The sequence below is a fragment of the Haliotis rubra genome, unplaced genomic scaffold, assembly GCF_003918875.1.
Source record: "Haliotis rubra isolate DU_JTF1 unplaced genomic scaffold, ASM391887v1 Scf550, whole genome shotgun sequence".
Classification (NCBI taxonomy): domain Eukaryota; kingdom Metazoa; phylum Mollusca; class Gastropoda; order Lepetellida; family Haliotidae; genus Haliotis; species Haliotis rubra.
This window is the reverse complement of record NW_025767247.1, coordinates 197959-211890: the sequence shown is the minus strand read 5'-3', so window position 1 is coordinate 211890 and position 13932 is coordinate 197959. Positions and strand designations below refer to the sequence as shown.

Genomic DNA, 13932 nt, shown 5'->3' with positions numbered 1-13932 from the left:
TTGTCTGGCTGGGGCTATATTAGGGTTGGGAGTTGTTTCGACATGTCCCCATACATTCCTTCCATTGTAATGGTTGGGGGCGGGGTTTTATGTCATTGATATTGAGCCAATTGACATATAAGCTTGGGCTCTCTAGTTCTCCCCGCCTGATTGACATCAGCGGTCAGGTGGCTCGGTGTTTTCTATTTCAGATCGGTTGTAGATTTCACTCCACCACGGGTTTAGTTGTTGCCAGACAGAATGCCACTCCCGTCTCAAATATCTTTGGGAGTCTGTCATATGCTTATATGTACCCCAAGGAGGACTTCTTCTGAAAAAGAATTATACAAACCTGTAGAGGTTATGAATTCTTTGAAGAAAGTCCTCCTTGGGGTAAGGCCACCCGCCTCCCCTCATTCTGTCTGACACGTTCAGCATGAAAAGTGAGGTACGAGGTAGACGGCGAGAGTTACCTGCTCTTGGCTGTGTTGGTCCGGTGGGGCCCTGTAGGGGTGGTCTCACAAGACAAAACGAGTTTTTTGTTTTGTAAATATTTTATTAAAAATATAGTTACAACTGTCGTAGGATTTAAAATGGACATTTTAATGCTTATATGTACCCCAAGGAGGACTTTCTTCAAAGAATTCATAACCTCTACAGGTTTGTATAAATTTTGCCTCTGATATCTTACCAGTTACAGAATTAGCATTATATGATGATGATATGCCAATTATCATTCCAGAAGTTCGTCACAAGAAACGGCCCGTTTCTGCGACTGTCACCTCAGCGCAGATGAACACACAACCGGACATGCCGACACTATCACCAGAAATTTTATCTGAGGGTCCCGTCACCTCTGCAGAGAGACATCCCTCATCAAAGCAGACCGCTTCAGACGACTTGATTATCCAGATAATCAGGGTGATGGAAGACCGCTACGGCTTACAGAGGCCTCAGAGCCACGGGCCTCAGAGCCTACCCCATATTAAGTCATACAGGGCCTCAGAGCCCGCCTTGGCTTCACAGCGAGGGGCCTCTGAACCCATAGACGCTTCCCGCTGGCGAAGGCAACCCTGCCCGAGTGAGCTCTTTGCATAAGGTATCCCAGGTCAGCCTCCTCACAAGGAGCTAGAGCCTCACCTTTTGCAAGAGGCTTCGCTGAGAAGGAGCTTCGCCGAGCACGCACCTTGTCATGCACGGCATGCGTTCGCAGCAAGCCATATGTCGGATCGGACACTGACTCCAGACATTTGCGTGAGGCCAAGGGCTAAGTGGTTCTACATCGCCTAGAAGGCGCTCACAGCGTAGCCCTCAACGCTCGAGAAGTCCAGAGCGTCTCTATGGCCATCACCATTCACGAAGCCCACAGTCTCCGCGAAGGATGTCTTCTCCAAGGTCTACATACACTAGCCACTCGTCAGTCCGTTCTCCTCAGTCCTCACATAGATCTTCTTACAGATCGAGGACTCCGACATACGACCATACGTCAGAGGAGGACGATGGTATCATTTTCTCAGAGGCTGAGATAAGGTATTGGATGGTAAACGAATTACAACTGGCCTCCCCTTCTAAGAACGAGGATGCAGCCCAAACTTACCTGATGAAAGATGATGATGTAGATCATATCACCGTGCCTCCTATGGATCCTATCGCAGCCGTTCCTGCTAAACTGGATACAGCCTACTCCAAATCTACTAAAACCCATCCTACCCATTTACCGCTCTTCAATGCCAAGAGTTTTTATGGACATAATATGGAGCCCTTTTCAAGACTCAGGAGATTGATGAAAACTTTAAACTTATCAGTGATTCCAAGTCCAGAAGTTATAGGGTAGACGATCACAAGATGGCCCAGTTAGATACCATTTCCAGAAGGATGTTCTTCGGACTTAATAGATCTAGGACTATTAACGAGACTCTCCTCACTAAGTTCAAGAACTCTACGGATGAGGAGGACAGGATGATCTATTCAGCTCTACTTATGCAGAGGAAAGATCAACAATTCCTTACAGACCATCTTTCAGCACTTACTGAAACTACTACCATGACACGTCGGCAAGGATTACTAGCCTCCTGCTCTTGGAATAAACAATTCACAGATCCCCTGTACACAGCTCCATGGTCTTCACCTTTACTGTTTGGTGGCAACATTAACAAGGTTTCCAAGGAAGTATCTAAAGATTCTAGAGAAGTACTCATGATTAGATCGATGGATACGCTTAGCTTAACGCCTTTAAACAATCAGCACAGAGGTACTCGGGTAAGTCTAAGTTTTCAGGGCTACAGAGAGCACGGATAAGAAATTAGCGGCCGCTAATAATCCCAAGGATTCTTTTCGTACGCCTGCATAACAAGTTCAGAGGAGGATCAGCTAGAAGCAGATCATCCAGAGGTGCCCGTGGGATTTAAACGATGAAAGTCAGGTTCGAACAACTGGAGTCTTCCACCCCCAGTCGTCCCAGTACAACCTTCTCAAGTGGGTGGACGTCTACAACTACACTGGGAAAACTGGGGAATACTTCAAGATCCGTATGTATCCAACATCCTTCAGTACGGATATCGTCTACAACTCAAGGCCAAGCCACCGTTAACAGTCAACCCACCAGGGTTCAACGTTCATCTGGCACTACTACCGATGTTAAGAGAAACAGTTCAGTCTCTACTAAACAAACAGGCCTTAGAAGTTCTCGATCAGCGAAACATCATACCAGGCTTCTACTCCCCAGTTTTCCTAGTGCCGAAAAAGAATTCCAAAGAGAAGTATCGTCTCATTTACAACATGAGCACATTCAACAGACCACCAGCGTTTCGCATGATACATTTACCTCAACTCAGTCATCTGATTCGTCCACTAGATTACATGGTAAGTATAGATCTGCAGGACGCATACCTACACATTCCGATTCATCCCAGTTCAAGGAAATATCTGAGGTTTATGCTAGACGGCATACACTACCAATGGAAAGTACTTCCCTTCGGAATCACTTCGGCCCCATGGGTATTCACAAGAGTAACCAAGCCTATTGTCTCATACCTTCATCGTCAAGGACTGCGGAATGCATTTTACCTAGACGACGGCATACAGGTGGATCTAGATCCACAGCGTCTCAGACTACAGCTGAACTTTACAATCAAGCTACTAACGCAGTTAGGCTGGTTAGTAAATCTACTCAAGTCGGACCTAGAGCCCACGCAGGATCTGCAGTTTCTAGGTATACGATTCCTTACAGCTCAGAATCGTATGGTAGTCCCGGAGGACAGATGGATCAAGATACAACAACTGATCCCCAAGCCCTACTCTCCGCTACCACTACTGACAGTGGCAGAGTCTACTGGGACTACTCACATCAGCTCAAGACTTGACACTCAGAGGCAAGCTTCAATTGCGCTCCATTACAAGTCCTCATCAATGCCCATCTCGAGGACCCTCTACCGCTCAGTCTACCAGATTACGCCAAACTACATCTACTCTGGTGGACCAAGAGATTGAATGTTTGCGCGCGCGCCTCCTTAGTAGAGCCGAATCGAAAACACATCTCTACGCGGATGCGCCACTAAAAGGTTGGGGAGCCCACCTTACCGGCAGGACAGCCAGGCCTATGGAGCATTCAAGAGAGCTTATGTCACATAAATCTGCTAGAGATGCAAGCAGTCATAAACGCCATAGGTCACTGGAGCAACCTGTTACAGAACGCCAGTTAATGATTCACACAGACAACTCAACAGTGGCGCTTTTATGTGAACAAACAAGGGTCAACAAGATCACTGAATCTACTCACTGATGTTTCAGACTGTTCAATTAGTCGACAGTCTAAACATACGATCAAAGCCTGCCACATTCCAGGAGCAAAGAATGTGTTAGCAGACGCTTCTCGCCGCACTAACCGTCGCCGACAGAATGGATGCTCCACACAGAGATATTCAATCAGATAATCATGGAAATAGGATCTCCTCTGATAGACCTATTTGCCACCCGATTCAACAATCAACTGACAACCTTTCAGATCGCCAGTGCCAGATCCATTAGCCTGGGCAACGGACGCACTAAGCATATCGTGGAGGGACTAAACGCTGCGCTTTCCGCCTCTTGCTTAATCCCACAAGTCTTGCTAAAAATCAGTCAAACGAAGAGCCTCGATCTCATTTTGGTCTCGCTTTACTGGCCAGCGAACGTGGTTTCCAGACCTCATACTAGGAATCAGAAAACCAGTACTTCAGCTCCCACTACGCCTCCAATCTACTGATACATCCGCGACACCAAACAAGTGCACAAAACACCAGAAGCATTCCGACTTCACGTGTGGATTGTATCAAGGCATGTTTGAATAAGAGAGGTTATTCCACCAGAGCGGCGGCGTCACGCTTTGCACTACGTAACTCTACTCTCGTAACTTGTACGATGACAAATGGCTCAGATTTGTCAATTATGCTGCTAAGAAAGGATTTTCAGCCAGATTTGCTACACATCCTCAAGTGGCAGATTTCTTATGTTTCCTACGTCAAACTAAGAATCTAAAAGGATCTACACTGTCCACTTATCTTGCAGCCATAAGTTCAGTCATAACTATGAGAACGGGCGTCAAATTGACTAAAACACCGGAGTTACTCGCTTTGTTACGTGCCTTTCGATTGGAAGACCAGAAACGGAAGTTTCAAGTGCCAGCCTGGGATCTAAATGTTGTACTTCAACACCTCACAAGTGAGGCTTACGAACCATTGTTATCTGCGTCATTTCAATCATTGACCCACAAAACCTTATTCCTGCTAGCGTTAGCTACTGCCGCCAGGATGTCTGAAATTCACGCTTTGGATTACGAGAGAACACGATTTGATGATATTCATAACATCGCTCATCTGGGACTTCGCTGGGATTTTATAGCGAAAAATCAACTACCAGGTCAACCAGACAGGTTGTTCCATGTCCCAGCTCTCTCATCCATACTTGGACCGCAGGATACGATGGACTTATCACTTTGCCCTGTACGTGCACTGAAAATATATCTCCAAAGATCCAAGCAAAGTAGAGGGAAATTCAAAAGATTGTTTATCCCTATATCTACCGCCTCACAGACAGAAGTGTCGCGCACTACCATTTCTATTTGGATCAGAACTGTCATACTAAGAGCCTACAAGGCAGCTGGACTGGACCCTCCAAGTGCTACTAATCCTCACGAAATTAGAGCACTAGCTTCAACTTTGGCTTTACATGGAAATTGCTCATTGAATACCATTATGGAGGGATGTTTTTGGAGATCCGATATGGTGTTTGCCAACCACTATCTGAGAGATATCACCACCAAGGACGTCTCAGGTATCCACCATTTCGGTCCCATGGTCCTCGCTCAACAGTTGACAGTTCCACGGAGAAGATAAGTCTATCTTGTTGATTTTATACTTATCTGATAACAGTACTAATAGCTACATGCTATCTATATATATTTGCTTAAGTTAAAATATTATCTTAAGCTCAGTACTATGATTCTATATCATAATATATATATACCTACAACTCTTACGAGTTTCTACTATTATATATATGTTCAGCTTAAGTTTCTATCCTTAAGCTCGGTCATATGTTCATTTCATAACATGTATTAGTATCAAACTCTCAGTAGTTGGTTACTATTATACAGCTTAAGTTATCATTATATCTTAAGCACAATTATGTTATAGCTTATATATATGCATATTGTAAGCTTACTACTTTGGTTCTTATAAAAATATTCATTATAAACTATCAACAGTTTATACTATCACATTAATGGCCTTAGCTTAATTAATGTTCTATATACTTTTATTATATTCAGTAAATTGTAATAACCTTCTTTCAAAGGCAGCTGTTAAATTAACAGCAGGAATTCAGTTCAGTGCCTTCATGAAGTTCCCATAGGGTTTTACAATCATCTCAGTTCAAATCACTAATTAGTAAATCCAAAGTATATATAATCCCACCTCCTAATCCGTAGGATTCTACAAGCAAATAAGCATGAGTCAGGATAAGAAAAAATATGAAATTTTTAGAGTAAAATTAATATTTTTATACTTATCCTGACTCATGAGGTAAGTCCTCCTGTCCTCCCCACTTAACACTTTGGATTTCTCGGGAAAAATAAAGTGTTGGGCTCAAAACAAAAAAGGAGAGAGTGAGGCACATGGGCTTGGGTGGCGCCCTCGTTCACGCGCTTGCAGAAGGGAGGTAACTCGTGGTGAGTACTAATGAGTGATTTTTTATTGAAGGGAACTTCAATTGGGAGATACAAGTGTTCCACTAGGTTCGCCAGAAGAAGAAGACAAGCAAATAAGCATGAGTCAGGATAAGTATAAAAATATTAATTTTACTCTAAAAATTTCATTTTCCTTATCCTGACTCATGCTTATTGCTTGTCTCCCTTTCCTTCCGAATGCTAGTGGAACACTTGAATCCCCTTTTGAAGCTCCCTTCAAAAAAGCGGACATAAAATCACTTACCAGGAGTCATCTCCCTTCCCCAGGTTTTGGCGGGAAACGGCGCCACCTGTCACCCATGCTCCTCACTCTCTCCTGATTCGCCCGAGTGGGAGGTTGTGAGAGCAGCTGGTCCCCTATCCGGCATTATATCCTTTTATTATTAACACTTATTTAACGTTTACCTGCAATATTCTACGGAATTAATTCTCAAATTTCTCTGTTTTATTACGTTTTTACGTGACTGTTCAGATTGTTTACAATTGATGAAATCTTGTTCTGGTTGTAGGTATCGATTGTCTGCTGTTGATCCACATAACTTATGTCCTAATTGCAAGCCCGTACGTTTATCTGACTCTCGTTGCCAGTTGTGTTTTCACCTGTCGGATATTGCATTTTATAAATATTCATACTATCTGTCTAGACGTGCAAAGGACAGGTCCGGACGAGATTTACACGACATGTCTAAACCGGCTAAGCTTGCAGAGGACCGGCAGTTGGTGTCTGCGCAGATTCACCATTCTAGTGGTCTACCGGGGTCGTCTACGGAGGAGGTTGCTGCCGTAGACAATGCTGGCTCGAGGAAGAGGTCATCTACATCTGATAATTCCTCATCGCAGTCTACGAAGACTAGGGCATCATCTTCCCAGAGGTAGAAGTCCGCTACAGCTAAGACTTTGTCGAAGTCTCCACACGCGGCAACGCAGAAAACGAGGTCCTTTTCAGCTGAGATCGTACCCTCTGGAGGAATTAGATGTCTACGATGAGCCACCCATCCTCATCCCTGAGATCACGACTAAGAAGAAAACGAAGGCATCTTCTACCGTGACCACGCAGGACAACCTATCAACGCAGACGTTCGGCTCCAGAGAGGTTCAACGCCCTTCGGAGAAGCCTCATCCATCTCAGATGCGTCGTCACTGCAGCAGACAGCGCAGACCTTCAATCCGGGCGGCGCCTTTATGTAGCAATTTACCCATCAGATGTTGGATCTGATGGAACAACGGTTCGCACACGGGAGAGCTGCGACGAAGATGACGTCTGCTACGAACCCGAGTGAAGGACAACTGAGATGCACACCACGTCCGTTGGGAACCAACAACCTGCGTCCGCACGAAAATCTGGCAGTCATACCAACGTAGAACCTACACCAACTACATTCGGCGAACCCTCAAGGATAAAAGACGTTCGCCGAACCCACGCAGATCACCATCTACTTCAGATGCGGACATTCGTCACGACCCTGCACGCAAGCATGACTACAACGTCCGCACGAAGGTCTGGCAGTCCTACCTAAGTAGAGCCTACACCAGTTACGTTCGGCGAACCCTCTAGGACAAGACGTTCGCCGAACCCACGCAGATCGTCATCTACCTCAGATGCAGACATTCGTCACGAACCTGCACGCAAGCATGACTACAACGTCCGCACGAAGGTCTGGCAGTCCTACCTAAGTAGAGCCTACACCAGCTACGTTCGGCGAACACTCAAGGACAAGATGTTCGCCAAACCCACGCAGATCGTCATCTACCTCAGATGCGGACATTTATAACGAACCTGCACAGACTCCAAACCCTTGACAGAGCTGTTCACCTACATGCAGGTTCGCACGAACGTATGGTTCGCCACGAAGCTCACCACGCAGGTCTCCATACAGATCACCACACAGATCACCACATAGATCGCCATACAGATCGCTTAACAGATCTCCAGACACTAGGAGACATCAATCCTCAGAGCATGATATTGCTAAATCGGAAGATGACGGCGGAATTATTTTTTCCGACTCTGAAATCAAGTCATGGATGGCCAACCGTTCGGAACTCGCATCACCCTCTAAGGAGGCCAATGAAGCACTCTCGTACTTGATGTTGAATGATGATATAGACACACTCACGATTCCACCTTTCGACCCTGTCTCACAGTTAGACACAGTAACCAGACGAACCTTCTTCGGCCTAGCCAGGTCAAGAGCTATCAACGAGACCCTCATCTCGATCATGCAGATCTTCAGGCAGGTCTTCAGGCAGATCTTCAGACTGATCTCCAGAAAGGATTCAGGATCTTCAAAAATATATATCTACATCAGAAGAGGGTAGCGGGATTAACTGCACAAAAACACTCCTCGACGCTGAGAACCTACACATTCATGAAGGATAAAGATGTTTCTTAAGAATCCAGGAGGGACTTATGTCCATATACAGATCATTCACCTGCGTGCAAATCTTCAGGCACTCACGTCGTCGCGGATCAGAGATAACGACTTGATAGATAATACCGGACAATGTCAGCGCAGCCTTGGTAAGGCTATGAAGTTCCACAGTCAACATATCCCCGACGTCCAAGCCAGGGAATTCCCACTACTCCACATGGAACCCTTCATGAAGGCTTCAGAGATTGATGTGAACTACAAGATCATCAACGACTACCGGGGTAGAACTTACACTGAAGTTATAAGTATCAACTCTACAAAAACCTTTGTGTATTCAACACAAAGGGTGTGTTTTTTTTTACGACACTTCATTAAGATCGATGAATACAGTCTACAAGTAACAGCGTTAAGCAAGTATGGAATTTCAACTGATCATCTGTATAAGATGACAACTGCATTATCTTCAGGAATGAAGGAACAGTCACAGCAGCCAGGCAGTCAGTCTACCTACATCTGTATCACGCGGCGGAATCTTTTGCGCGTTTACCATTCAGCCCTCTATACACGTGGTCACTCGTGTAACTTCGGGGGAGGTTACGGACAAGGCCGAGTGTTGATGAATATTCAACGACTGCACAAGATTTTACAAGGATCTTTTTTCTTTTTCCTGCGACCTCACATCGCGGGAATCTGAAAGGATTCAAATTGCTGCATTTTGATTGGTCCATGAGAGACAACGCCCTGCGCAGAAGTCTGACATCGCTCACGTGTCAGGAAGTTGTGTACAGATTGTAAACAACATTTCAACGTGGGAGGAGGACTCCATTTACAGTCCAGTTAGCAGGGTACAGCGTGATTTGACTGTCTTACGGGATTTAGAGACCTTCCATGTCAGCAGATTGAAAACCGGCGAATTGCAAAAACATACGTTTGACGAATTTTGCTCGCGGCAGCCAGTCTACTATATATAGACTTCACAACGATGGCAGTCCCAGATCCGGACGTTGTTTCGCTTCCTTTACGGACATGGCAAGGGTTCCACTGTCTACTTACTTACAACATAGAACATGAGCAGATTCTGGGAAGATGTTTCATCTCACTACAGAATGACAAGGTCGTCTCAGAGGATCGTTGGGTCTAGATACAAGTCATCGTATCTCAAGCACTACTCTCTCCGTTACCACTACGAAGTTGACAGAACCTACTCAGTCTTCTCACGTCAGCACAAGACATGACTCACAGAGGAAGACTACAATTGCGCCCACTACAGGTGTTCGTGAACGCCCGTTTCAATAGTCTGAACTCCTTCGGACTACTGGATGGATTGAAACCATATTTTCTATGGTGGACTCGGAAGTCGAATATTTGCGGAGGAATCTACTTATCAGAGCGGAGTGCAACACTTATCTCTACGTGGATGCATCACTTCAAGGCTGGGAAGCTCACCTCGATAAAGAAGTGGCAGCAGGGAAATGGCTGAGTCAGGAGCAATCTGCATATCAACATGCTTGAGATGAAAGCAGTAGTAAAGGCCTTACTACATTGGTCCAACATACTAAGGAATGCACAACTGATGATCCACACGGACACAGTGGTGTTCTACATCAACAAACAAGGATCAACAAGGTCAAGATATCTACTAGACCTCAGCTTTCATCTGTTCAGCATAATAGATGACTTGAACATCTACATAAGAGCATGCCACATTCTTGGAGCCAAGATTGTGATAGCAGACCACCTATCTCGTCTAACACAACCATCCCCGACGTAATGGATGTTACATCCAGAAGCCTTTAGATACATCATACTACAGACAATAGATTTCCGCTTATAGACCTGTTTGCAACCAAATTCAACAAACAGCTACCAACATTCGTCTCTCCGATTCTCGATCCACAAGCATGGGCAACAGATGTTCCAAGCATCTCCGGGGTAGGACTAAACGCTTAGGCGTTTCCTCCTCCAGCTCTAATACCACAGGTGTTGCAGAAAATCAAGCAGACGAGGAAGCTGCAACTGATTTGATCGCGCCTTACTGGCCAGCGAGAATGTGGGTTCCTATTCTCACACAAGAATTTGGAAGTCCAAAACTGCAACTCTCAGAGTGGCCGAACCTGCTGATACATCCGCACACCAAGCAAGCACACGGGAACCCCACAGTGTGCCAGCTACACACAGCGTATCAAGACTTGCTTGACGAAAGGAGAATGCTCCGCCAGAGCAGCGAAAGCAGTTGCACTAGCTTTACGCAAATCTACCCGTAACTTGTATAACGACAAGTGTCAGAGTTTTGAGAAATACGCCTTGAGAAAAGGCTTCACAGCGATGAAAAAAACTCATCCTCAAGTGGCGGAATATCTTTGTCATCTCAGACAAATAATACAATTAAAAGGTTCAACGCTATCTACATACCTAGCTGCCCTCAGCTCAGTAATCACCTGGAAATCAGGTGTTAAACTGACTAAAGTACCAGAAATACTGGCCTTACTACGATCCTTCAAATTGGAAGATCAACAAAGGAAGTTTAAAGCGCCTGCTTGGGATCTTAACGTAGTTCTACAGCTTCTCACCAGTGATGCTTATGAACCACTAGACAGGACATCCTATGAGTTTCTTACACAGGAAACTCTTCCTGATCACTTTGGCAACAGCAGCACGGATGTCAGATATACATGCTCTAGACTTTGAACATATACGTTTGATGCACATCACAACATCGTTCATCTGGGATTGAGATGGGACTTCATAGCTAAGAATCAACTGCCAGGTCAACTCGACAGACAGTCCCACGTCCCAGCATTATCATCAATCCCTGGGCCACAGGATATCCAGGACCTATCCTTATGCCCAGTCAGAGCACTGAAAATCTTTTTACAAAGATCTAAAAACAGGAGACGAAAATTAAAACGCCTTTTCATCCCTATATCGGCGGCGACACCCACAGAGATCTCACGCACTACGATATCATTCTGGATGAGAGCGCAATCATCCTTAGAGCCTACAAGGCAGCAGGACTTGAGCCTCCACGAGTCTACAATCCTCTTGAAGTCAGAGCATTAGCATCTACGCTCGCCTTACATGGAAACTGCTCAATATCTACTTTAATGGAAGGCTGCTTTTGGAAGTCGGAGACAGTGTTTGCCAACCACTATTTCAGAGACATCGTTTCCGAAGACGTCTCCGGAATTCACCAATTGGACCTCTTGTGGTAACACAACTGACGGTTCCACAAAGGCGCTGAGAAGGATCTCACCCCTTTATCACGTGACTTGCAAAGCCAACGTTCTGGAGAGCTTTAGAGTCCATGCGCACGTCTAGGACAGACCAGCATGAATGATAAACCCTGTACTTGTAAAACAATTACTCGTACACAAAGAAGGATTGCTCCTCCACTTGATGCAAGCATCAAGAGATGGAGTTGCATAAATCCACACATAATGTCCGCAGAAGAAACGTTCCAGCAGATCTGACAAGTTGTGGTCCCTCCAAACTCATCAGAAAAAGATGGAAGTAAGGATCAGCAGCAGCAGCAGTGCCATCAGAAGTTCCCATGGGGGGTATATAGGATGTAAATTCATCAGTAGGAATCCAGAAGTGGCTTGACCCACCACCAATTCCGTCGGATTCTACAAGCAATAAGCATGAGTCAGGATAAGGAAAAATATGTAATTTTCTGAATAAAATTGATATTTTATACTTATCCTGACTCATGAGGTGAGCCCTCCCAACCTCCCCTCAAGGCACTCTGGATTTCCCTGTAAGTCCGTGTGTCGGGCTATGTATGTATTACGGAGAGAGTGAGGAGCATGGTGACAGGTGGTGCCGTTTCCCGCCAAAACCTGGGGAAGGGAGATGACTCCTGGTAAGTGATTTTATGTCCGCTTTTTTGAAGGGAGCTTCAAAAGGGGATTCAAGTGTTCCACTAGCATTCGGAAGGAAAGGGAGACAAGCAATAAGCATGAGTCAGGATAAGTATCAAATATCAATTTTATTCAGAAAATTCATTATTATGTGGCATGAAGATAATTTTATTGTGAAGATTGTTCTATTACAGCTGTCTGCAGACCCTCCAAGGTTAAATGAGTATCAAGCTCTGATTGAGCATGAACTGTCTAATGATGACCCAGCCAGGATACAGTGTGTGTTTGAGAGAGCACTTCAGGACAACTGTCTTAATCAAGACCTGTGGCTTCAGTATACAAAGTACCTGGTAAGTCAATGATCTGATACCATCACACACCTGGTAAGACACTGACCTGATATCACACACCTGGTAAGTCACTGACCTGATATCATCACTAGTCAGGTAAGTCATTGACCTGATATCATCACACGTCTGGTAAGTCACTGACCTGATATCATCACCCGTCTGGTAAGTCACTGACCTGATATCATCTCACACCTGGTAAGTCACTGACCTCTAAAGAATGTGTCTCTAAAGATTTTATAAATTTGGTATTAAAAAAGTTTGGTTTTGGTCCCCAAATTATTAGGTGGATAAATATCCTAACCTATAATACAACTTCTTGTGTTATTCAAAATGGACATCTCTCAGAATTCTTTTCAAATGAACGGGGCTGTAGACAAGGGGATCCGTTATCACCATATCTTTTCCTTTTTGTAGCTGAAATCCTTGGATGCATGATAAGACAAAATGAAAGTATCAAAGGTATAGTAATTGATGATACAGAGTATAAATTAGGACAATATGCAGATGATACTGAGTTGTTTTTAGATGGTACAGAAAAATGTCTATATTCTGCTGTTGATGCAATTAATACTTTCTATAGGATGTCAGGACTAAAAATATATATTGATAAGACTAAAGCTATCTGGATTGGATCTAAAGCAGGTTGTGGTGATAAACTATGTCAGGATTTGAATATTGAATGGCAAAAAAATGAATTTGTTGTTCTGGCAATTATACTTAATGCTGAACTGAAGGATCTATGGGTCATCAATACAAAGAAAAAACTAGAGGAAATTAACAGACTATTGGCAGTGTGGAGAAAAAGACATTTAACATTAATCGGCAAAATCACTGTTATCAAGACACTAGCTATGTCAAAATAAGTTCATATTTTCAATACTTTACCAAACCCACCCCAAGATTTTGTCACCTCCCTTGATAAAATATTTTTCAAATTCATCTGGACTGACAAAACTGACAAAATTAAGAGAAGTACCTTGAAAAAAGATTATATACATGGGGGTTCAAGAATGATCGACATAAAAACCTTTATCAATGCCTTGAAACTATCCACTTTGAGACTTTATTTAAGAAAATCATCAATATGTAATCCATGCAATTTTCCATTACATGATATCATGAAATTTGGTGCTAATTTCTATAATATT

At 44.2% G+C, this 13932-nt stretch overlaps 1 protein-coding gene across 2 annotated transcripts in view; it reads left to right on the top strand.

Moving 5' to 3' along the window:
- LOC124253749 (squamous cell carcinoma antigen recognized by T-cells 3-like) overlaps positions 1-13932 on the top strand; it is a 116377-nt gene that overhangs the window by 25202 nt on the left and 77243 nt on the right. For both annotated transcript variants that reach the window (XM_046687574.1, XM_046687575.1), the window contains exon 7: positions 12629-12784. In XM_046687574.1, the coding sequence (XP_046543530.1) occupies positions 12629-12784 (156 nt within the window). The remainder of the gene's footprint in view (positions 1-12628; positions 12785-13932) is intronic.